The 26,754-nt window shown below is 34.8% G+C and overlaps 1 protein-coding gene across 1 annotated transcript in view; it reads right to left on the bottom strand.

The window, feature by feature from the left end:
• The window catches only part of LOC136031332 (angiotensin-converting enzyme-like), a 102,357-nt gene extending 75,828 nt beyond the window's left edge, over nt 1-26,529 (bottom strand). Inside the window, exons 1-2 of the mRNA XM_065710815.1 lie at nt 26,338-26,529; nt 10,321-10,471 (exon numbers count right to left, since the gene is read on the bottom strand). Coding sequence (XP_065566887.1) covers nt 10,321-10,471; nt 26,338-26,507 — 321 coding nt within the window. The 5' untranslated portion in view covers nt 26,508-26,529. The remainder of the gene's footprint in view (nt 1-10,320; nt 10,472-26,337) is intronic.
• Nucleotides 26,530-26,754: the final 225 nt, after the last annotated feature.

Here is a 26,754-nt window from a genome sequence, read left to right as displayed (position 1 = left end):
TATCTATCTATCTATCTATATAAAAACGAGTTGTGTGTATGCATGTTTGTTTGTTTGTAAAAAGAGCGTTTGCATATGACGTCATTATTAGTACATACGGCTTTGTATATGGACAGACAATGGGAAAGCCAAGAATGTTGTATATTCGCAATTTTTACGTAGTTTGAAACACATATATAAATCTATCTATATTCACAGGTGGGACACAGGGACACAACTACAATGGCGCCTAACTAATATGGCGCGTAACTAATATGGCGCGTAACGACTTACGCGCGCGGGGGGGCTTGGGGGGGGGGCGCGAAGCGCCCCCACCAACTAGGTGTTGGGGTGGCGCGAAGCGCCACCCCAACAGCTAGTAGATATATAAAAATAAGTTGTCTGTGTGTGGATCTGTGGATCAGGTGACGTCACCTGAAAAAACTGGATCAGGTGACAAAACTGAAAACTGAAAAAACTAAAAAAAGAAAAAACTACAAAAAAAACTAAAAACTAATAAAAAAATAAAAAAGCTAAAAAACTAAAAAAACTAAAAAAAGGCAAAAACTACAAAAAAACTAAAAACTAATAAAAAAGCTAAAAAAAACTAAAAACTAAAAAAAACTAAAAAAAGGAAAAAACTGAAAAATAAGCTAAAATAAAGGTAAAAACCAATAAAAAACTAAAAAAAAAACTGAAAAAACTAAAAAAAGGCAAAAACTACAAAAAAAACTAAAAACTAATAAAAAAAGTAAAAAAGCTAAAAAACTAAAAAAACTAAAAAAAGGTAAAAAACTAAAAAAATAAAAAATAAAAAAAAGGAAAAAACTGAAAATAAGCTAAAATAAAAGTAAAAACCAATAAAAAACTAAAAAGAAAAAAAGGAAAAAACTAAAAAAAAATTTTCATCTAAAAAACTAAAAAAAACTAAAAAAGGTAAAAACTAAAAGAACTAAAAAATAAAAAAATAAATGACGACACTCAAAGAGAAAGCGACCAGGACAAAAGGAATGTTCGATTAGCAATCAACAAAGCACCGGGACACAGGGAGTATAAATGACGACCAGGACATAAGTAAAAAAAAAAACTAACAAAACTAAAAAGAAGGTAAAAACTACAAAAAAACTAAAAAGAAAAACACTAAAAAAAGGCAAAAACTACAAAAAAAACTAAAAACTAATAAAAAAGCTAAAAAACTAAAAAAACTAAAAAATGGCAAAAACTACAAAAAAAAACTAAAAACTAATAAAAAAAATAAAAAAGCTAAAAAACTAAAAAAACTAAAAAAACTAAAAAAAGGTAAAAAACTAAAAAAGTTAAAAACTAAAAAAAACTAAAAAAAAAGGAAAAAACTGAAAAATAAGCTAAAATAAAGGTAAAAACCAATAAAAAACTAAAAAAAAAACTGAAAAAACTAAAAAAAGGCAAAAACTACAAAAAAACTAAAAACTAAAAAAAACTAAAAGCGCCACCCCAACAGCTAGTATATATATATATATATATATATATATATATATATATATATATATATATATATATATATATATATATATATATATATATATATATATATATGGTTTTAACTACGTAAAACTTGCGAATATACAACATTCTTTGCTGTCCCATTGTCTTTGCATATAAATAGATTGTCAGGTTTACCGACTCTTGAACATGCAACATATAATGGTCCATGGGAAAACAATCTGTATTCAGATCTATACCTCATGATTCTAATGATTGCCCTTGAGCTTTGTTGATGGTGATTGCTAATCGACCATTCCCTGTCCCGGTGTCCCGGTCGTCATTTATACCCCCCTGTTTCCCCCGGTGTCCCCGTTGTAGTTGTGTCCCTGTGTCCCGGTCGTCATTTATATTCCCTGTGTCCCGGTCGTCATTTGTATCCCGGTGTCCCGGTCTGTATATACATTCGTTTTTTAGTTTTGTTTTTCTCCTTTATTTTTTTCCTTTTTTTTTCTTTTTTAGTTTATTTAGATTTTTAGATTTTTTAGTTTTTTTATTAGTTTTTAGTTTTTTTTTTCTTTTTAGATTTTTTGTAGTTTTTACCTTCTTTTTAGTTTTGTTAGTTTTTTTTTTTACTTATGTCCTGGTCGTCATTTATACTCCCTGTGTCCCGGTGCTTTGTTGATTGCTAATCGAACATTCCTTTTGTCCTGGTCGCTTTCTCTTTGAGTGTCGTCATTTATTTTTTTCTTTTTTAGTTCTTTTAGTTTTTACCTTTTTTAGTTTTTTTTAGTTTTTTAGATGAAAATTTTTTTTAGTTTTTTCCTTTTTTTCTTTTTAGTTTTTTATTGGTTTTTACCTTTATTTTAGCTTATTTTTCAGTATTTTCCTTTTTTTTAGTTTTTTTTTTATTTTTTTTTGTCCTGGTCGCTTTCTCTTTGAGTGTCATCATTTATTTTTTTCTTTTTTAGTTCTTTTAGTTTTTACCTTTTTTAGTTTTTTTTAGTTTTTTAGATGAAAATTTTTTTTAGTTTTTTCTTTTTTTCTTTTTAGTTTTTTATTGGTTTTTACCTTTATTTTAGCTTATTTTTCAGTTTTTTCCTTTTTTTTAGTTTTTTTTTTATTTTTTTTTTTTTTTTAGTTTTTTACCTTTTTTTAGTTTTTTTAGTTTTTTTTAGTTTTTTAGCTTTTTTACTTTTTTTTATTAGTTTTTAGTTTTTTTTGTAGTTTTTGCCTTTTTTTAGTTTTTTCAGTTTTTTTAGTTTTTTATTGGTTTTTACCTTTATTTTAGCTTATTTTTCAGTTTTTTCCTTTTTTTTTAAAATTTTTTAGTTTTTAGTTTTTTTAGTTTTTTACCTTTTTTTAGTTTTTTTAGTTTTTTAGCTTTTTTATTTTTTTTATTAGTTTTTAGTTTTTTTTGTAGTTTTTGCCTTTTTTTTAGTTTTTTTAGATTTTTAGCTTTTTTATTAGTTTTTAGTTTTTTTTGTAGTTTTTGCCTTTTTTTAGTTTTTTTAGTTTTTTAGCTTTTTTATTTTTTTTATTAGTTTTTAGTTTTTTTTTTTAGTTTTTGCCTTTTTTTTAGTTTTTTCAGTTTCGACGTCACCTGATCCAGTTTTTTCAGGTGACGTCACCTGATCCACACACAGACAACTTATTTTTATATATATAGAAGATAGATATATAAAAATAAGTTGTCTGTGTGTGGATCTGTGGATCAGGTGACGTCACCTGAAAAAACTGGATCAGGTGACAAAACTGAAAACTGAAAAAACTAAAAAAAGAAAAAACTACAAAAAAAACTAAAAACTAATAAAAAAAATAAAAAAGCTAAAAAACTAAAAAAACTAAAAAAAGGCAAAAACTACAAAAAAACTAAAAACTAATAAAAAAGCTAAAAAAAACTAAAAACTAATAAAAAAAATAAAAAAGCTAAAAAACTAAAAAAACTAAAAAAACTAAAAAAAGGTAAAAAACTAAAAACTAAAAAAAACTAAAAAAAAGGAAAAAACTGAAAAATAAGCTAAAATAAAGGTAAAAACCAATAAAAAACTAAAAAAAAAAACTGAAAAAACTAAAAAAAGGCAAAAACTACAAAAAAACTAAAAACTAATAAAAAAAGTAAAAAAGCTAAAAAACTAAAAAAACTAAAAAAAAGGTAAAAAACTAAAAAAAATAAAAAATAAAAAAAAGGAAAAAACTGAAAAATAAAAAAACTAAAAACTAAAAAAAACTAAAAAAAAGGAAAAAACTGAAAAATAAGCTAAAATAAAGGTAAAAACCAATAAAAAACTAAAAAAAAACTGAAAAAACTAAAAAAAGGCAAAAACTACAAAAAAACTAAAAACTAATAAAAAAAGTAAAAAAGCTAAAAAACTAAAAAAACTAAAAAAAGGTAAAAAGCTAAAAAAAATAAAAAATAAAAAAAAAATAAAAAAAAGGAAAAAAACTGAAAAATAAGCTAAAATAAAGGTAAAAACCAATAAAAAACTAAAAAGAAAAAAAGGAAAAAACTAAAAAAAATTTTCATCTAAAAAACTAAAAAAAAACTAAAAAAGGTAAAAACTAAAAGAACTAAAAAAGAAAAAAATAAATGACGACACTCAAAGAGAAAGCGACCAGGACAAAAGGAATGTTCGATTAGCAATCAACAAAGCACCGGGACACAGGGAGTATAAATGACGACCAGGACATAAGTAAAAAAAAAACTAACAAAACTAAAAAGAAGGTAAAAACTACAAAAAAACTAAAAAGAAAAAAAAACTAAAAACTAATAAAGAAACTAAAAAATCTAAAAATCTAAATAAACTAAAAAAGAAAAAAAAAGGAAAAAAATAAAGGAGAAAAACAAAACTAAAAAACGAATGTATATACAGACCGGGACACCGCGTAACGACTTACGCGCGCGGGGGGGCTTGGGGGGGACGCGAAGCGCCCCCACCAACTAGGTGTTGGGGTGGCGCTTCGCGCCACCCCAACAGCTAGTATATATATATATATATATATATATATATATATATATATATATATATATATATATATATATATATATATATATATATATATATATATGGTTTTAACTACGTAAAACTTGCGAATATACAACATTCTTTGCTGTCCCATTGTCTTTGCATATAAATAGATTGTCAGGTTTACCGACTCTTGAACATGCAACATATAATGGTCCATGGGAAAACAATCTGTATTCAGATCTATACCTCATGATTCTAATGATTGCCCTTGAGCTTTGTTGATGGTGATTGCTAATCGACCATTCCCTGTCCCGGTGTCCCGGTCGTCATTTATATCCCCCTGTTTCCCCCGGTGTCCCCGTTGTAGTTGTGTCCCTGTGTCCCGGTCGTCATTTATATTCCCTGTGTCCCGGTCGTCATTTGTATCCCGGTTTTTTTCTTTTTAGATTTTTTTTTGTAGTTTTTACCTTTTTTAGTTTTTTTTTCTTCTTTTGTATTAGTGTGAAATAATTCAGACGTCATATGCGGACAAACACGACGTCACTCGACAGACAGACAGACAGACATAACCCACAAACAACTTATTTTTATATATATTTATTCATATTTTTTTAGTTTTCTTTTTCTCTTTTATTTTTCAGTTTTTTCCTTTTTTTTAGTTTTTTTCTTTTTTAGTTTTTAGTTTTTTTTAGTTTTTTACCTTTTTTTAGTTTTTTTTAGTTTTTTTAGTTTTTTAGCTTTTTTAGTTTTTTTATTAGTTTTTATTTTTTTTGTAGTTTTTGCCTTTTTTATTTTTTTCAGTTTTTTTTTAGTTATTAGATTTTTACCTTTTTTTAGTTTTTTTTTAGTTTTTTAGCTTTTTTAGTTTTTTTTTCTTTTTAGTTTTTTTTGTAGTTTTTACCTTTTTTAGTTTTTTTCTTCTTTTGTATTAGTGTGAAATAATTCAGACGTCATATGCGAACAAACATGACGTCACCTGATCAATCCACAGATCCACAGACAACTTATTTTTATTTATATTTATTAATATTTGTTTAGTTTTCTTTTTCTCTTATTTTTCAGTTTTTTCCTTTTTTTTAGTTTTTTCTTTTTTAGTTTTTAGTTTTTTTTTGTTTTTTACCTTTTTTTAGTTTTTTTAGTTTTTTTAGTTTTTTAGCTTTTTTAGTTTTTTTATTAGTTTTTAGTTTTTTTTTAGTTTTTGCCTTTTTTTAGTTTTTTCAGTTTTTTTTTACTTTTTAGTTTTTTACCTTTTTTTAGTTTTTTTTAGTTTTTTAGCTTTTTTAGTTTTTTTTTCTTTTTAGATTTTTTTGTAGTTTTTACCTTTTTTAGTTTTTTTTCTTCTTTTGTATTAGTGTGAAATAATTCAGACGTCATATGCGGACAAACACGACGTCACTCGACAGACAGACAGACAGACATAACCCACAAACAACTTATTTTTATATATATTTATTCATATTTTTTTAGTTTTCTTTTTCTCTTTTATTTTTCAGTTTTTTCCTTTTTTTAGTTTTTTTCTTTTTTAGTTTTTAGTTTCTTTTAGTTTTTTTAGTTTTTTAGCTTTTTTAGTTTTTTTATTAGTTTTTATTTTTTTGTAGTTTTTGCCTTTTTTATTTTTTTCAGTTTTTTTTTAGTTATTAGATTTTTACCTTTTTTTAGTTTTTTTTTAGTTTTTTAGCTTTTTTAGTTTTTTTTTCTTTTTAGTTTTTTTGTAGTTTTTACCTTTTTTAGTTTTTTTCTTCTTTTGTATTAGTGTGAAATAATTCAGACGTCATATGCGAACAAACATGACGTCACCTGATCCATCCACAGACAGACAGACAACTTATTTTTATATATATAGATAGATAGATAAGTTGTCTGTGTGTCTGTGTGCGAGTGACGTCATGTCATCAGGTCGTCATGTCGTCATGAAGTTAGCTGTCGTCATGTTTGTTATGACGATGACGTCATTAAAGGTATTTAAGAAAATCGTTCAAAGACAAATTTTTAATTGTAAGAAGATCGTGGAAGGAAAAATGTTTAATTGTAAAATGACTGAAGAACCTACAATGGCAACAGCCGAGGAAGCTGCTCAAAAAATCTATGCCAAAAAAACTTGGCTGATAGCGAAAGTAAGAAAAGAAAGCGTGCCGAGGAATCACAAAAACAGCAAGACAACAGGCTTGCGGCTAAAGAACGCAAAACCACGCAATTAGATGAAAATCCACATGGACAGCGAGAGTCAAAACATATCAAAACTGAAAATGATAGCGATGATGATTAGGTTTGGGATTTTGACTTGGATATGGTCATCATTGCCTACCAGATTATAGTTAAAAAAACAAAGGTTCGGCGATATGTATTTCATAGTGACGCTGAAAAATAAAGAAGAAAAATAAAACTGAAAAAAGAAAAAAAAGGTAAAAACTAAAAAAAAACTAAAAAGAAAAAACACTCAAAGAGAAATTACAGACCGGGACACAAATGACGACCGGGACAGAGGGAATATAAATGACGACCGGGACACTCAAAGAGAAATTACAGACTGGGATACCGGGACACAAATGACGACCGGGACATAGGGAATATAAATGACGACCAGGACACAGGTATTTAAGAAAATCGTTCAAAGACCAATTTTCAATTGTAAGAAAATCGTTGAAAGAGAAATTTCTAATTGTAAAATGACTGAAGAACCTACAAAGGCAACAGCCGAGGAAGCTGCTCAAAACGAATGTATTCAAGCCGAAGTAGCTGAGTTGGTAAAGCGTTATGTTCCAGGTTCTAGGTCCGAGAGGTTCCAGGTTCAAACCTTGGCTTTAGCTTTAATACAAAAGAAGAAAAAAAAACTAAAAAAGTTAAAAAACTACAAAAAAACTAAAAAGAAAATACTAAAAAACTAAAACAAAATAAAAAAAAGGTAAAAAACTAAAAAAGAAAAAAAACTAAAAAAACTAAAAAAAAGGTAAAAACTACAAAAAAAACTAGAAACTAATAAAAATACTAAAAAAAACTAAAAACTGTAAAAGAAAAAAAAACTAAAAAAAGGAAAAAACTGAAAAATAAAGGAGAAAAAGAAAACTAAAAGCCGAGACACAGGGAAAATAAATGACGACCAGGACATTCAAAGAGAAATTACAGACTGGGACACTGGGACACAAATGACGACCGGTACATAGGAATATAAATGACGACCGGGACGCTCAAAGAGAAATTACAGACTCGGACACTGGCACACAAATGAAGATCGGGATACTGGAAATATAAATGACGACCGGGACACAGGGACACAACTACAACGGGGATGCCGGGGGCACAGGGGGATAAATAAATGACGACGGGGACGCAGGGAATGTTCGATTAGCAATCACCATCAACAAAGCCCAAGGGCAATCATTAGAATAATGAGGTATAGATATGAATATGGATTGTTTTTCCCATGGACAATTTTATGTTGCATATCTCAGAATCGGTAAACCTGACAATCTATTTATATGCACAGACAATGGGAAATCGAAGAATGTTGTATATTCGCAAGTTTTACGTAGTTGAAAACATACGTTATACATATATATATATATATATATATATATATATATATATATATATATATATATATATATATATATATATATATATATATATATATATATATATATATATATATATATATATATATATATATCTATAACGAAAAGAGAAATCTTTTCTCTTTTATCTATATTCACAGGTGGGACACAGTGACACAACTACAATGGCGCGTAACTAATATGGCGCGTAACGACTTACACGCGGGGGGGGGGGCTTAGGGGGTTGCGAAGCGCCCCCACCAACTAGGTGCTGGGGTGGCGCGAAGCGCCACTCCAACAGCTAGTAGATTTATATATATATAGATGTCCCGGTCGTCATTTGTGTCCCGATGTCCCGGTCTGTAATTTCGTCAGTCGACATTTATGGCGTCAGTCGACACACAAACATGACGTCAGTCGACAAACAAACATGACGTCACTCGACACACAGACAACTTATTTTTATATATATAGAAGACTAGCTGTTGGGGTGGCGCTTCGCGCCACCCCAACACCTAGTTGGTGGGGGCACTTCGTGCCCCCCCAAGCCCCCCTGCGCGCGTAAGTCGTTACGCGCCATATTAATTACGCGCCAACTTATGAATATACAACATTCTTTGCTGTCCCATTGTCTGTGCATATAAATAGAATGTCAGGTTTAACGACTCTTGAACATGCAACATATAATGGTCCATGGGAAAACAATCCGTATTCAGATCTATACCTCATGATTCTAATGATTGCCCTTGAGCTTTGTTGATGGTGATTGCTAATCGACGATTCCCTGTGTCGCCATCGTCATTTATATATCCCCCTGAGCCCCCCGGCGTCCCTGTTGTAGTTGTGTCCCTGTGTCCCGATCGTCATGTCCCGGTGTCCCGGTCTGTATATACATTCGTTTTTGAATGGGTCTTTTTTTAGGTTTTAGTTTTTTACCTTTTTTAGTTTTTTTTCTTTTTTTTAGTTTTGTTTTTCTCCTTTATTTTTCATTTTTTTTTCCTTTTTCATTTTATTTTCTTTTTAGTTTTTTTTAGCTTTTTAGCTTTTTTAATTTTTTATTAGTTTTTAGTTTTTTTTTCTTTTTAGTTTTTTTGTAGTTTTTACCTTTTTTTTAGTTTTTAATTTTTTTTTACTTATGTCCTGGTCGTCATTTATACTCCCTGTGTCCCGGTCGTCATTTGTGTCCCGGTGCTTTGTTGATGGTGATTGCTAATCGAACATTCCTTGTGTCCCGGTCGTCATTTATGTTCCCTATGTGCCGGTGTCCCGGTCGTCATTTGTGTTCTGATGTCCCGGTCTGTAATTTCGTCAGTCGAAAACATGACGTCAGCCGACACAGAAACATGACGTCACCTGATCCACAGACAGACAGACAACTTATTTTTATATAGATAGATTGGATCTTGGAAAGCATACAGACGTTTTCAGGGGTAATATTTCTGATTGGGGAAGGGTTTCAAGGGAGGGTCTGTCCATGGCAGAATGTTGCATGGGGTTAGGTAATTTTTTATGAAGGGGGCACCGATTTAGAAGCTTCATTTAAATAACGATCCGAAAGTTTTTTCGATTGAAAATAAGGAGAAACATTACGAAACACTTCGTTCTTTATGCTAAAGTTTCTTTAGTACTTACAGAAAAGCTATTTATTCTAATTAAATGATCTTTTTCATTTAAGGGTCATTTCTTAAAGAATTTGAACAAAATTCGAAATTCAGCGTAAAAAGTGAGGCATTAGGGGGCACCCCCCCCCATATACGTAATAATTTCTTTTCGTTTTAAGTTAATTTACCAGTAACAAATTCATCATTGGTAGTTCTAGGCTGGGGGGCAGCCCCCCAACAGTTTACTGACATTTGATACCAAACTCCTTTTATTTTATACTTGTACACTGCCATTGTACTCCTTACTCCCCCACCCCAAGATTATGAGGCCTAAAACTACTGTTGTAAAATTACGTCAAAATAAAAACCCGGTCAGTAAGATTGGTAAAATTCATAAAATACGGCAAAATTGGTAAAATAATGTAAAATATGGTACTTCCTAGGAAATATAAAGTAAAACTACTGTTTTAGAGTAGCCACTAAACTGTTGATTAAGTGAATATTTAAATGTTTAAATATTCGAATATTATCCAAATTAAAATTCTGCGTGCGGTTAAAGATATAGTCTTCAACCACACATATAATATTATTTCAGATAATATTCCAACATTTTGACATTTCACGCTGAAGAGATGAAATCCAAGCGATATTGCTTTCTGAAACTCTTTTAGTGGAAAAATTATGTAAACTGTACGTTAAAATTAATGAGTCTATGATGCCTTGCATAAAACCAATATAAACATAAAAAGATAGACAAACCTTGAGCTCTTCATTTTGTTTTGTTATGTCGGTGGCATAATTCCACTCAACTTTGGCCGCCCTGTTACATTCTTTTGAGGCGAGAGTTTCATAAATTTCCAAAAATTCTCGTGCCCTTTCTTCCTCTGTGCCAAACTCATCACGTTGGGTTCTGAAAGTAGAAACAAATCCATACTTCGTAATCAGATTTTAACCCAAAGCCATATCGAAAAAGGCGTCTTCCTCAATAAGGGGCTAAGAAAGATTGAAAGGAATGTTTTTTGGAACACTATTTGCGTAATAGCTGCAGGTGCGTGGCCGTTGGGCAAACGTAAATTAAGGTAAAGAAATAGCTGAAGCATATTGTTTAGTAGTAAGATTGGTTCAAAAATAAGCAAGAGCCCGGCGACCAGGGTTGATATACTGGGTGTAGTGGCACTACAAAATAGTGGCACTGGCAAGGCCATATTCAGGGGAGAGGTTAGGGAATTTGAGGCTTTCCCCCGAAACATTTGTTTGACTCGTAAAGGCATAATAAAATGCATAAATTCGCATTTTTGATGGGTCTTTTAAGTTTTTTTTTTGTAATTCCCACCCCCCTCGAACGAAAATCTTGGTTGCAGTCCCTGGGCACAGGTAACAAAAAGCCCGAGTTCAATTTGATTCCTATTTGTGGATAGAATCAATGTATTGTCCATCCATTTGTTTTTTTTTTTTTTTTTTTTTGCCAAATATCTCTTATAAGAAAGCCAGGAGCATAATTAGCAATGGGACAGAAGGAGGACAACTGTCCATTCCCGACCTTTACAGAAGTAAATGGGTCATTTTTTCTTATTTTTCAATATTCTTCTCACTTGATTTGGGAAATTTGGCTCCAACTTTGCCCCCTCCCCCTGGAGTTTAACGAAATTACGCTACTAAAGAGAGAACCTCATATCTGCAAAAATGTAAAATTTTCTATTTTTTACCAGAAGAAAGATCACGGATGCATGTTTATTTTTTTTATGACACTTACCCGTCGGCAACATACCATACAGCGATCGCAATTTCTGTCCGGGGAAACCAGAAATCTTGGAAAACGCTTAGAGTGGAGAGATCAGGATGAAACTTGGTTGGAAGAATAAGCACAAGTCCTAGATACATGATATGTATAACAGGACCGGATTCACTCTCTTTGGGGGGATTTTCTGTGCTTTGGCAAGTTCGATGCTTTTGAACGTGCTAGGACGATAAAAATTGGTAGGCATATCAGGGACCTGCACAAATTGACTTGATAACAGCCGTTTCCCCGATTCGACCATCTGGGGGGACTGGAAGGAGGGGAAACCGTGAAAACTGAAGTATGTTTACCTTACGAATGGGTGATCAAATCTTAACTAAACTTGATGCATAGAAAGATCTCATGTCTCAGAAGCTCCATTTTTCAATTTGGATCGGATCCGGGGACATTGGGGGGTGGAGGGGGGAAACATAAATCTTGAAATCGAAAATCTTGGAAAACGCTTAGAGTTGAGAAATCGGGATGAAATTTGATGGGAAGAATAAGCACAAGCTCTAGATACGTAATTGACATAATCGGACCAGATTCAATCTCTTTGGGGGAGTAGGGGGATATTTTTAGTGCTTTGGCGTGTTCGAGAATAAGCACAAGTTATAGATACGTGATGAACATAACCGGACCGGATCCGATCTCTTTAGGGGAGTTGGGGGGGGGGGGTTTCTAGTGCTTTGGTGAGTTCGGTGCTTCTTGACGTGCTAGGACGATGAAAAATGGACTACAAAAACAGACTGTTTTCAAGAAAGATCGATTGTTTTAAGCAAAAAGACTATTCTTAAGAAAAAAATTACCGGATCCAGCCGGATCCGATCTCTTTGGGGGAGTTGGGGGGAGGAGTTGGAGGGGGATCTCTAGTGCTTAGGCGAATTTGGTGCTTCTTGACGTGCTAGGACAATAAAAATTGGACTACGAAAACAGACTGTTTTCAAGAAAGATCGATTGTTTTAAGAAAAAGACTACTTTTAAGGAAGAAAATTGCTGTTCTTACTGGAAATCCCGGTGCTTTGCGCCGGGGTTAGGCATCCCCCCGCCTATCCACCACCCTAATAGTCACGCCTCTGAATAGTGGTATCGGATTCCACGGTAACTGCAAAAACGACTTTAGACCGTGGTATCCGATTTCATGATCTTTGCGAAAACCTAACTATTATAGTGCAAAATGCTGTATTTGTGCATATCTTTTAGTATCGTAGATTATTAAACTGCCTCGTGACATTTCCTCATTATTCTCAGATCGTTTTGGAGGTTCGTCAGTGCAACGTTGTCTTGCCTTCGGCCCCGTCATATTATTGAAAGTCTGATGTGCAAATGCAAATTCAACATTCAATCTTTTTTCTTGGGTCTATCATTAGAGATCAAATAAAAAACAAGTTTTTTTTTAACTGCATGTAAGGAGCAACATTAAAACTTAAAACAGAAATTATTCCGTATATGAAAGTGGTTGTCGCCTCTCAACGCCTAGCTCTTCACGGTAAAATATGACTTTTTCACAACTCTATTTTTTAAAACAATAGAAAACTTTAGCGTAAAGAGCGAGGCGTTGAGGAGGGGACAACCCCTTTCATATACGGAATAATTTCTGTTCGTTTTAAATTTTAATGCCGCTCCTTACTTGCAGTTAAACAAAACTTGTTTTTTTTTTATTTGACTTCCGAACGTTTTTGACTCAATGCGTGTTTTGATATTGGCTCACCGCACATGAATAATACAAAAAAAATTTGCATATTAATTTTTGTTTTTGCTAAATGGCTTTTTCATAGTTTTGATCGGACAATTTTGATAAAAAAAAGAGCGGGGGAGGAGGCCTTGTTGCCCTCCAATTTTTGGCTACTTAAAAATACAACTGTATATTTTTTTTACGAACGTTTTTGTTAGTAATAATCATACGTACCTTACGAATTAACTTACGTAACGGATTTCTATATTTGTGTATTTTTATTACGTATACGAGGGGTTTCGCCCCCTCGTCAATACCTCGCTCTTTACACTCAAGCTTGTATTTTGTCCCAAGTCCTTAAGAATGACCCCTGAATCACAAAGGCCGTAAAAGAAATAGTTGAAATAAATAAAAAATGCTTTAGCGTAAAGATCAAGGTACTGTGGAGGAGACGAACCCCCTTATATACGTAACATGTTATGTTAGCTTTAAGTTTTCATGCTGCTCATTACTTCCAGTTGAAAAAAATCATTTATTTTCTCTTTTTTTTATAATGCTAGAAAATCCTGCGCCCCCTTCATGGAAATTCTCTTCCCTATGATAAAATCCTCTATGGAAAGAATTTTTCTCAGGCTCTCAACTTTTGATAGATAAGACTAAACTTGATGAAACTTATATATTTAAAACCAGCATTAAAAATACAATTCTTTTGATGCAACCATTGGTATCAAAATTCCGTTTTTTAGAGTTTCGGTTACTATTCAGCCGGGTCGCTCCTTACTACAGTTGGTTACCACGAACTGTTTGAGAAAGTGAAGTGAGCAATTTTGTTCATTAAGATTTGTGTTTTTTAATATATTTTTCTCCAGGTGGAGGGAAGTTGAGGTCTGTTTTATGTTTATACATTTCATTTCGTTTGTGTGTGTACACTTTTTTTTATTGATGCCGAATGTGATAAAGCAATTAAGATATAATTTGACTCGCTATATTTATGAGGCCTATAGTAAATATCTAACGAAAAAAATATAGATTAAGGCAGGGTTACCCTTAAACCGATTACAGTTAATTGTCGATAAACCCTTACTAATGTATATACAAAGAACAGCAAAATCTATAACTCTAGTACCAAGTCTAATTTTAGGTTCCGACCTTGCCACAAGTGCCATATGTGCCAGATGATCTTGTTTTCCAGGGGAAATCGTATCAACCCAGAGATCCTAGAATATTGGGAGAGGATTCCTTCGAACAGAAATTAAAAGTTCTTATATTCCTTTTAAGACAACAAAAATATTCAAGGATAACTAGGCTCCTCCCCCACCCTTTTTTCACAAAATCACCCGACCAAAATTTTGAGATAGCCATTTTATTCCTTGTAGTTGAAAGGGCCAATAAATTTACCTTTGAATATAACATGACCCCCCCCCCCTCCGCTGCCCCAGGGGCAGCAAAGGACCTTCAGGACTAGGGGAAAGGACCTTCCCCCTGGGGAAGGTCCTTCAGTTATAAGATTCACCCATTGTTTACGCATAAAATTTGTTATTGGGAAGTAGGCATAAATTTTCAGGTGAGGCGGAGGCAGAATTTTCTGCCGGGGTGCTTCACCACAGGGGGATTTTCTATGGGGAGAGAAGTTTCCAGGGAGTGAAAATTGCAAGGGGAAATTTGCTATAATTCCTATACACGATTCCTATACAAATATTTCTGCTTTCTCCATCAGTCAGTTCTACTGGGGTATATGCAACAATGACTGACACTTTGCAGTTTTAGTCGTAAAATGAGCAACTGGCCTTTTATTACAAATACCATCCCAACCTAAGGAAGACTTGGCAGCTTCTTTATTCAACACAATATTTATCCAACACGCCCCATCCTTCCTATCTGAGTAAATAAATCCTATTTCACCTAATTTCAATTTTCCTAGCCCTGAGATATCAGTTTCTGGAACTCCTAACACGTGTAATTAAAAACGTTGAATTCATAAATCAAAATGTCAATATGACAGTTGTTTTATAATTTTGTAAGCCTCAAGGTTGCAATTTTTATACTATTTATATCATTGAAGCTATTTTAGCCTCAGGAAATGAAATGGTCCCAACGAGTGAAGGGCAGAGACTAATACATCTTCCTTAGTCTACATGAAGCGTTTAAGCCGGCTTAGAACCGGACAAAAGGAAGTCCCCGAGACCTACAATTGAAGAGATTTTTCGCAAACCTGGGTCCATGTTAGTCACGACATGGTTTTCCACGCTTGATGATGCTCTTCAATCTACAAGAGTCAAAATCCTGCACAAGCAATCTCAGGTATATTACCTCTGACTCATTATATATTTTTGCTTATAAATATTATACTACTATGTGGAGCCAGTCCATAATTGATAACTTAGCTAGGGAGAGGATTTCAGGCGAAAAAAGCACACCAAAACAAGCAGAGCCTAGAGCAAAATATCGATTAATCAGATTCCAGTGCAATGCCGTGTTGTTTAATAAGCTATAGTTTTCTCGAGGGGCACCAATCCTCAAGGTCTCTCTGTAGCGCTGTTTGCAGTCACGGTTCTGATTAGACAAACTCGTGAAAGGTTTATCCTGATGCCACTACGAGGCCACACCACCAGGATTTCCTTCCCTTTCAGGACCTCTCACTGATTGAAGGGGCTTGGAGGGAGAGTATACAAGAAGGGCAGTTGTAACAGAGGCGCCATTTGGATCAAATCTTGGGGTGGGCATAAACTCCATCTTGCCCCCCCCCCCCGACTCACTTCGTGTCGCGTAATCATCTAGGAAATGGGCATTTGACAGAACTCGAGAATTTTGTTATGTATCTTACCTACTTTCAAAGTTTACAATTATTAATAGCAAATAGCGTAATTACCCCAAGGGTCGTCAAGTAATTACGCTCTTTGGTTAATAGGCGCGCAGTAATTGCAAATCAATTGGACAGAATGAGTTTTTTGGGTTCGAATCCCAGTGTACCCAATTGTTAAGTTTGGGACGGGGGTCAGTGGCGTGACTCTGTAAGCTTAGCCAGAGTCGACGATGCTCTAAATAGGTTCCTGGAGAAATCAGTGGAAGGTAAACAGGAAGGGTGTGCGAAAGCACAGGATGGTTGGCCCCAAACCCCCCATTGCACTTCCTGGATGAAGGGCCAAGAAACGGAGATCAGCACCGCCGGTAGGGACTGTAAAGTCTAATGCCGTATCCTTTACCTTTTTTTTTACCTGCAGTCAGTTTCCGGAAAACTTTTTTCAATGATCCTGCTGAATCGATGTCAGAATGTTATTCGTAGGATTCAACGACCGGAGCAAGCTACTTTTATATAGAGCCGTTCAACCATCGAACAGATTTGCACGATTCGACAGATAATAGAAAAAGCTACGGAGTTCCGACGTAAAGCTTGTCTTGCCTTCGTCGACTTCCGTGCTGCGTTCGGCTCAGTGAACCAATAAGCTGTTAAGCGGATTCTAGAATCGACTGGTCTCCCTGAGAAATAGTGCAGACTCTTCAAATCCTTACACCACGGTACAGAGAGCTGTGTTCAAGTCAACGACCAGCGCAGACCTTTCTTCCAAATCACAACATGAGTGCATCAAGGATGTGCAGTGGCCCCAAAGCTCTTCAATGCCATCATAGACCACACCATGACAAAGGCAACTTCACGTCTCATTTTTGGACTCAGGTTTGGGGACCGTGTCATCTCTGATGCTGACTTAGCTGAAGACCTCGCCATCCTAGTGGACTCCATGGATCAGTTGCTGGAAGGCCTTCGGATTTTACGAGAAGAGGCTGCAAGCGTGGGACTGCAGATGAACTAGGATAAAGCGAAAATTATGCTCATAGACCAGTCTTCTCCTACTGTTAATTCTCCAGTTAGCCTAGACAGAACCACTAGGATTGAAGTTGTCCAAAGGTTCACCAACCTGGCCTCTACAATTTCATCAGATGGATCGCTTTACCCCGAGCTGCAAGCAAGGATATCAAAAGTGTCTTCTGCCATTGGTAGGATGAACCGTCACCTTTGGCGAAAACCGAACATCATCCAATGAAAAAAAAACAATGCGGATTTTCAACGCCCTTGTCGGTTCTGTAATGCTTTACGGAGCTGAAACATGGTATGCATCAACCGCAACACTAAAGGCCATCGATGTGTTCCAGACGAAGAGTCTGAGAACGATCAAAAGTCTAAGGTGGTTTGATTTCATAAGTAATGAGAAGCTGCTGTAGCTCACCAGGCAGTCCAAGTTTTCTATCCAAACAGCTGAGCGTACCCTACGATGGTTCGGACACCTACTTCGTATTCCCCTGCCCTTACCTGCAAAGATGATCTTTGACTTTGAGCCTACGAAAGCCGGTTGGAAGCGACCCCGCGTCCGACCAAAACAGCGACGGTTCGACAGCCTGTCCGAGTTCCTGGCGATTTCAAACATCAGACCGAGCAAAGCACAAACACTCGCATTGGACAAAAGCAAATGGAGGAGGCAGGCGTCACTCTCTAATGCGGATGAAGGCAGACGTCGAATTGGTACCAAAGGTGTCATTTTTGGTGCCATATGCCCATGCACAAAAGTTATTGGGCTTGTTGATCAAGCGGGGACTGTAATTCTCCTGTGTGATGCTTTTTTTCAACCATGGTAATTTTAATGATGTAATTTACATTTTGATACAATATCATTCTCGAGGGGATTATTTTTCCAAGTTTCGACAAATCTATTTTGGCAGTAAACGTTTACTATTATATAATTATTATATTGTTTTTATATTTAGTTATTATTTATTTTATCATTATATCGAAATAATATTTACAATTCCTGAATAATTTTCAAATCGCGATTCCTCTCTCATTGGACAGACAGTTTTTTTGTTGTTTTTTTTAATACGCTTTGAAGTTTTCATTGACTACGAGCGCTTATTCGTTCGTTCTATGCTAGATTACAGCTACCGCTGCAACCATGGTGAATTAAAGAAGAAAATACGGTCTTCATATAAATCATTCTTGGCTCTTATCTATTGTCGTGTTCTTTTTTCAGTACTTGTCTATTATATAAAACATATTTGAGAAGTGAAGTTTGTTTAATGCTAATAAAAAATTAAAATACTTCATTAGCAAAATTGTGAAAACTCCACTTTGCAGAGCCACACATTCTCCCAATTATTCCAATCGATAACCGTTTGTTTAGACGTGCCTAGCTCTTGTTGACACAAGAACAAAGACAACAAGTTAACCCAGAAATATGAAACGAACAACAGCAATAAATGGCATTTTACTTTTAGAAAACCACGTATTGACACGCAAATTGACGGTATTCAAACACGGCCTAGTGTTACACTTCTAAAAATGTTGCTTCTCGCAAGAGTAGGAAGTCATGTTGTGTCAATTGACGCAGTGTTCTGTTTTGTGCAACAACCCCTTATTCTGGGAAAATACAATTCCGTGTTCTTCGGTCCTTGGCAAATCCCAAATCTTAACTTGAACATCTATGGTGAAACAATATATTCTATCACTAGTCAAAGCAAACTAACCGGTGTCTTCAAGAATCGCGTTAATAATGAACTAAAATGCAGAAGGTCAAGAATCTTTTCTTTGTCTTTGAGGCGGTCAGCCGACGCCGAAACTCTCAATTTAATAATTCGCAAACGACCTTCACAGTTTTACTAATAAAGTATTCTATTTTCATCATATTTTATTGTCACCAAACTTCACTTCTCGAATGTGTTTTATATAATAGGCAAGTATCTATTTTTCTATGTCTAGCCATTTTTGACACTATAGCTCTGAAGCTTTATGTATTTACGATAAATGAGAATTTAGTTGGATGAGCGAACCTCACGGCAATTTCACCACACAAAACAATATTTAAAACGGAATCACAAAGAAGAATTTTAGATGAATATTATACCAATATAAGTTTGTTCATGTTCCATTTTTCTTGACAGAGGGTAGAAACATTCAAAGTATTCTGACATGAGACTTCCCTCTCAAGACATTAGTAGGGTCGGTGTGATCAAACCCAGAGATCTCGTGGATTGAAGCTTGATTTCTAATGAACGGTTCTGAACATAGAATCTTAAATTTCAATCAAAATCAAATAAACTTTCAGGATTCTCCGACATTTTTTTTATGATGTAACGATTTTCCAATTCTCGCTGTTGTTGCCTATTAAGCTTGTCATTCTTTAGAGAAAATCAGGCTATGACAGGTTTATTAAAATCAATTACAAAAGTAAAGGAAGATATGTCACTCGCATCTGTGTTTAAAAAATAGGTCATGGTATCCTGGCTCATAAGCAATTCATACTCAACCTAATATCCTGTTGCCAGGGTGAGGATATGGAAATATTAATCATAATTTGGTAGTCATAATCGAGATTTTGTAATAGGTTATAATAAATGTAAGTATGTCAAAAAAATATGCATAGTGACAAAAAATAGTAAATAATGCTATCCGCAGTTTAAATAATAGCAGCGACAATTCCTATATTGTCCACCAAAGATTTTTGGGACACATCAGTCGCACACCTTTTTTCGTGACTTCGCAAACACGCAATGACAATTTTCTATGGGATTATGGAAGACCTATTGCTCTGACGTATTGGTTAACTTCCATTTCTGAACCAAGTTTTAGTTACTGTTTAGTATTTATTAGAAAAGCTTAATGGATAGCTTTCTGTTACAAGGATTATGCACGGCGCGTAAACAGATTAATCAGTTTTCACTATCAATGTAACCAAATAATCTATAATCGAATTGTAGCGTTATTCAATAAAAAAAAATAAGTGTTTTAGAACTGAAAGCAAGGAGCAACATAAAAACTCAAAACGAACAGAAATTATTCTGTATACGAATGCTTGTCCCCTCCTTCGTCCTTGCTCTTTACACTAAAGCTGTTAACAGTTCCAAAAAGCTTCTCATTCTAATTAAACGGCATCTGTGTTACAGCAGCCGTTCTTAAAAAATAGCGAGAAACAGTTAAAATTTAGCATAAAGAGTAAGGAATCGAAGAGGGAGAAACTCTTCATATACAGGATAATTTCTGTTCGCTTTGACTTTTTAAACCTGCTAATTACTTTCAGTTAAACAACATTTTTTTAACATTTAATTTCTGATCATTTTTCAAATAATGCAGGAAAATTGGGCTCACCCTCCGTGAAATATACCCCCTCCCTCACGGGAAATTCCATTTAAAGTATAGTGGACATCCCTCCCCCGTCAAATTCCCTCCGGACAGTTCCATCCTCACTGAAATTCCCCCTCCCCGTAAAATTTCTTGCGGATGATTCAGCCTGAAAAATTTTTCCTTAGCATACTTTCATTTGGAAAAGACTTAAATCTCTAATCGGTTTGTCTATCACTCCGGAAACGCCCCTTCAGTGGAATTTTTCACCGGAAAATCAAAACACACGGAAAATAGTCCCCGGAAATTTCCCTGGCAGCATGCCCACACAAAATTTAGTTGGTAAAATTAATGAAAGAAAATTCAAAAGAATTTCACATAGGAATTCTTTCAAATATCCCAGTGTAAAACTTCACATGCAAAATCCCCTACCCCCAAGGAAGATTCTTATTATCGAAATCCACCCCAAGCGAAGATTCCCTCCTCCTAAAAAAAATGTCTGTATGGTTCCCAATAACCAATACTATACGTAAACAATGGGCAAATTTCATAACTTACAGGACTTATTTTACCTCTAAAGACATAGTTATTTGATTTTTCAACTAAACTGAACAAAACGGCTATCTCACAATTTTGATGAAATAGCTTTGGGAAAAATGGGCGTGGTAGAGGGCCAGTTACACTCCAATCTTTTTGGTAACTTAAAAAAAAACTAGAACTTTTAATTTCCGCTCGAATATACCCTTTCCCGATCTTTTAGGACCATTATTTCAATACGATCACCCCTGAAAAAAATAATAAAAAAAACAACAAACAAATAAACACGCATCCGTGATCTGTCTTCTGACAAAAATAGCCAAATTCCACGTTTCAAACAGTTCGTGGTAACGAGCTGTAGTAAGGAACGATCCGGCTCAATAGTAAATGAAACTCTAAAAACCGGAATTTTGATACTAATAAATACATCAAAAGAATCGTATTTTTATGCTAATTTTAAATATATAAGTTTCATCAAATATAGTCTTACTCATCAAAAGTTACGAACATGAGAAAATTTTCCATAGTTTGGAAAATAGGGGGAAATAACCCCTATAAGTCATAGAATTCTAACGAAAATCACACCATCGCATTCAGCGTATCAGAGAACCCAACTGTAGAAGTTTCAAGCTCCCATCTACAAAAAATGTGGAACTTCGTGTTTTTTGCCAGAAGACCGATCACGGGTGAGTGTTTTTTTGTGTTATTAGTTTCAGGGGGTGATCGTATCGACCAAGTGGTCCTAGAATGTCACAAGAGGGCTCATTCTAACGGAAATTAAAAGTTTTAGTGCCCTTTTTAGGTGACCAAGAAAATTGGAGGGCACCTAGGCCCCCTCCCGTGCTCATTTTTTTCCCAACGTCAACGGATCAAAATTTTGAGACAGCCATTTTGTTCACCATAGTCGAAAAACACAATAACTATGTCTTTGGAGATGACTTAATCCTCCGGAGTCCCCGGGGGAGGGGCTGCAAGTTACAAACTTTGACCAGTGTTCATACAGTAATGGATATTGGGAAGTATACAGACGTCTTCAGGGGGATTTTTTGGCTGGTGGGGTTGAGTGGAGTAGGATACGTGGCAGAATCTTTCCTTGGAAGAATTTTTCATTGGGGAAGAGAAATCCCATGAAGGGGCGTAGGATTTTCTAGCGTTATCTACAAAAAACAATGAAAAAATAAATATGAAAAAGTGTTTTCAACTGAAAGTAAGGAGCAGCATTAAAACTTAAAACCAACAGAGATTATTACGCACATGAGGGGTTCATCTCCTCCTAAATACCTCGCTCTTTAAGCTAAAGCCTTTTTAGTAATTTTAACTATTTATTTTACGGCCTTTGTGATTCACGGGTTTTTCTTAAAAAACTGGGACAAAATTTAGAGGAGAGGGTCCTAAGTGTAAAAATGATTCGCAGATCCCAGTTTTCTAGTTTTTGGGCCTCCTCTCGCTATTTTGTGCAAGCAGCATATTTGGACGGCGCGATGTTAGAAAACAATTCTTACTTCATAATATACAGAATAGCTGCAGCTATTATAATTTGCATGAAGACCCGCTACATTCCCCCCCCCCCTAATAAGCTACTATCTAGCCAAAATTATATATTTGCCATCTATTCTCCCAATGTCTTGCTTCAGCCCGTTTGCCTGTAAATTGAATCACTGTGATGAAACAAGAACCGGAAAAACGAGTGACAGAATGCATTGGACTTTATATTTGCAGATTAGGGAGGGGGGGAGTATAGCGGGTCGGCATGCAAAATGTGTTAGCTACAATTGTTCTGCATATTATGAAGCAAGAATCGTTTTCTAACTCTACACTGTTCAAATATTGACTTGGTCGATAAAGTTATCAAGTGCCTAAAATTTTGTTTTTACGCTCCTGAACTCCCCAATTGAGGAAGGACCTGCTTTCAAGATCAAAATCTTGTGTGTTTTCCGCTGTAGTATATTTTGGGTTTTACTTTCTGACTCGGATATATATTCTAAGTTTTAGTTTGTCGAAAATTTTCTTCTTGTTACGGAGTATTTTTAAGCTGCTGTTCATATGGTACAATATAACCTCTTACGGTACAACTTTAGTTGGAATAAAAAAAAAAAACAAGTTTTTTTAAATGAAAGTAAGGAGCGACGTTAAAACTTAAAACGAACAAAAATTACTCCGTATATGAAAGGGGTTTTCCTCCTCAACGCCCCGCTCTTTACGCTAAAGTTTGACTCTTTCTCTTAACTCTACATTTTAAAACAGTAAAAAACTTTAGCGTAAAGAGCGGGGCGTTGAGGAGGAAAAGCCCCTTTCATATACGGAGTAATTTTTGTTCGTTTCAAGTTTTAATTTCGCTCCTTACTTTCATTTAAAAAACTTGTTTTTTTTTGTTTAATTTCTGGACGTTTTTTAATTAATGTATATTTTTTTATCTTGGCTCCCCACGCATAAATAATTAAAACGAAATTTGGATATTATTTTTTTTTTTTTTGGCTAAATGACTTTTTCATAGTTTTAATCGGAAGATTTTGAAAAAAAAGGAGCGAGAGAGGAGGCCCAGTTGCCCTCCAATTTTTTGATTACTTAAAGAGGCAACTATAACTTTTAATTTTTTACGAACGTTAACATGAGTAAAAAATATACGTAGCTTACGAATTAACTTACGTAGCGAACTTCTATATTCGTATGTTTTTATTGCGTACATGAGGGGGCTCACCCCTCGTCGATACCTCGCTCTTTACATTAAAGCTTAAATTTTGTCCCAATTCCTTAAGAATGACCCCTGAATCACAAAGGCCGTAGAATAAATAGTTGAAATTACTAAAAATACTTTAGCGTAAAGAGCGAGGTATTACGAGGAGGTAAACCACTCATATGCGTAATAATTTCTGTTCGTTTTAAGTTTTAATGCTGCTCCTCACTTTCAGTGCAAAAAACTTTTCATATTTATTTTTTCATTGTTTTTTTTAAATAATGCTAGAAAATCCTGCGCCCCCTCCATTGAAAGTCTCTTCCCCAATAAAACATTCCTCCATTGAAAGATCCTCCCACGTAACCCCCCTTCAAATCTCCTTCAAATAAAAAAAAATCCCCCTGAAAACGTCTGTACACTTCCCAGTAACCATTACTATATGTAAACACAGGTCAAAGTTTGTAACTTGCAGCCCCTCCCACGGCGACTGTGGGGGAGTAAGTCGTCCCCAAAGACATAGTTATTCGACTATGGTGAATAAAATGGCTATCTCAGAATTTTGATCCGGTGACTTTTGGGAAAAAATGAGCGTGGGAGGGGGCCCAGGTGCCCTCCAATTTTTTTGTCACTTAAAAAGGGCACTAGAACTTTTAATTTCCGTTAGAATGAGCCCTTTTGCGACATTCTAGGACCACTGAGTCGATACGATCACACCTGGGGAAAAAAACAAACAAAAAACAAATAAACACGCATCCGTGATTTGTCTTCTGGCAAAAAATGCTAAATTCCACATTTTTGTAGATAGGGGCTTGAAACTTCTGTAGTCAGGTTCCCTGGTAAGCTGAATCTGATGGTGTGATTTTCGTTAAGATCGTATGACTTTAGGGGGTATTTCCCCCTATTTTCTAAAATGAGGCAAATCTTCTCAGGCTCGTAACTTTTGACGGGTAAGACTAATCTTGATGAAACTTATATATGTAAAATCAGCATTAAAATGCAATTCTTTTGATGTAACTATTGGCATAACAATACCATCTTTTAGAGTTTTGGTTACTATTGAGCCGGGTCGCTCCTTACTACAGTTCTTTACCACGAACTGTTTGAAACTGGTAAAGTTTATTTTAATGCGTTGGCAACGATATCCCGCACAAAATGATTGAAAACACCGCTTTAATGAGACGTCACCTCTTGCTTGAAAAAAGTATGATTCCACGGTTCAAGTATTCTAAAAGTATTATCTTAAATACTAGTTCAATTGAGCTTGCCCATGATATTCGACGAGCAGCAATTTCATACAATCATTCCCGAGGGGGGGGGGGCTATCCTCCATTGAAAAAGATTTATCTCTCATAAAACACAAAAACTAAATTTATGCACAGAAAGTTGAAACCTCTTTTTTCTGAGATTCAAGAAGGGTAGGTGAATCCCTATTTGTATCCGTGCTCAATCTTTGCAAAAGATCTGACGGATCCTCATGACTGGATGTTCTGGATCTTGCAGCGTCAGTAAAACGATACTACGAGAGAAAAAACAAGCAGGAATGAATGAAAAAAATAAATTGGATAACCAAGTAATTTCTTGAATTTTTTATAGATTTCTTAAGAGTTGATTTTTTGTTTAAAAAAAAATGTCTGTATGCTTCCCAATAACCAATACTATAAGTAAGCAATGGCAAATTTAACAACTTACAGGTCTCTCACCACGTAATGTGAGGGGCCATTTTACCCCTAATCCCATAGCTACTTGATCTTTCAACTAAACTGAACAAAACGGCTATCTCAAAATTTTGATCATATAGCTTTGGGAAAAATGGGCGTGGTAGAGGGGTCAGTTACCCTCCAGTCTTTTTGGTCACTTAAAAAGGGCACTAGAACTTTTAATTTCCGATCAAATACAGCCTTTCCTTATTTTTTAGGACCATTATTCCAATGCGATCACCACTGGGAAAAACAACAACAAATAAACACGCATCCGTGATCTGTCTTCTGCTCAGGATTTTGCAGCGTCAATAAATTGAATAACTAAGTAATTTCTTGAATTTTAGAGGTTTTTTTTTCTTTTACTTTCAGTGGGTTCGCGCTCGAACAATAAGGCTTGGAAATTTAGATTTTTTAAGAAGAATTTTAAACTGAAAATTAAGGTATAATGCTGTTTTGTCAAAATTCTCGCAGGTATAAGAGTAAAGACCTGCCAAATAGGCAAATTTCTAAGACATAGAAATCAGAAGAGGATCAAGACAGTAGCTGGGCAATACCTTCCCAGTGTGTTTTAGCCCTGGATTCATTACTGGAAGTTTTACTTTCCTAATTAAACCCCTTTCCAAACTAGCAAAAAGTAGATTGTTTAGAATTTTACCCACCGATCTTTCATCAAAGTTATGGTTAATTTTGCTCATAGAACATAATCATATAAAAGAACTAGGCTATATCTGTATCATTTGATTCCCGATTCGATACTCTTTCCAAAGATAACAGTCAATCCCATCCCAGCATTCTCCCCCTGCTTAAGAGACAAAGACGTAGCCTTGGGCTATGTCAGCAGTTGGCTTTTGTATATGGACTACAGATAAATCGGACGGCACTGGGGGGGGGGGCAATTATCACGACAGGGAAGATAATTTGTCGAAAGAATGTTGAATGAGGAACGAGTGGCACTACTCTTTGATGGAGGAAATAATATAGTAATATAGCTTCAATGCAAAGTTGGAACCGATTTTCCCGAATCAAACGAAAATGACAATGAAAACCGAAAAATGAACCACATAGTAACAAGTAAAGAAATACTAAAGAAAACTAACCCGTTTCTGTGGATGCTTGAACTATGCAGGCTTATCTTAGTTTTGACAAGATTTTTGGAGGAGCTAAATTTAGTCTTATGGGGGGGGGGAACTTTGACCTGGATGGGAAAAAACTAAAGTGTGGGAAGTTGCCCTCTCCTCCATAGCAATTTACGCCCCCAATTTTGATTTAGTTCCGACAATTCTATGTTCCTAATATCAAAAAACATACCCATCACTAAGTTGCACTCCGTCACTGTTTTGTGATCTAACAGTAGATGAAACCAAACAAACAGTCACGATTGTGTATAAGAGCCGCTTATCCAACATCTTGAAGCCAACTAAAACAGATCTTTCCTGTTCCGATTTAGCATTCCTGAAGCTACAATGCAAATTCACCATACCTGCTAACGCTAGTCAATAAATACTACCATAAAATGTGGTAATCAAACGAGTGCATAAAACATTCTGGAGAAAACACGCGTATAGTAAACTTTTTTTACAATGGTGTGGGGGGAACAAAATTTATCCAGGTGATACATAAAGGTAAAAGAATGAAGGTAACAGTTCGTGGTAACGAAATATAGTAAGGAGCGACCCGGCTCAATAGTAACCGAAACTCTAAAAAATGGAATTTTGATACCAATAG

Source organism: Artemia franciscana, chromosome 9 (assembly GCF_032884065.1).
Source record: "Artemia franciscana chromosome 9, ASM3288406v1, whole genome shotgun sequence".
Classification (NCBI taxonomy): Eukaryota; Metazoa; Arthropoda; class Branchiopoda; order Anostraca; family Artemiidae; genus Artemia; species Artemia franciscana.
The sequence above is the reverse complement of the archived record's forward strand: the minus strand, read 5'-3'. Positions and strand labels throughout refer to the sequence as shown.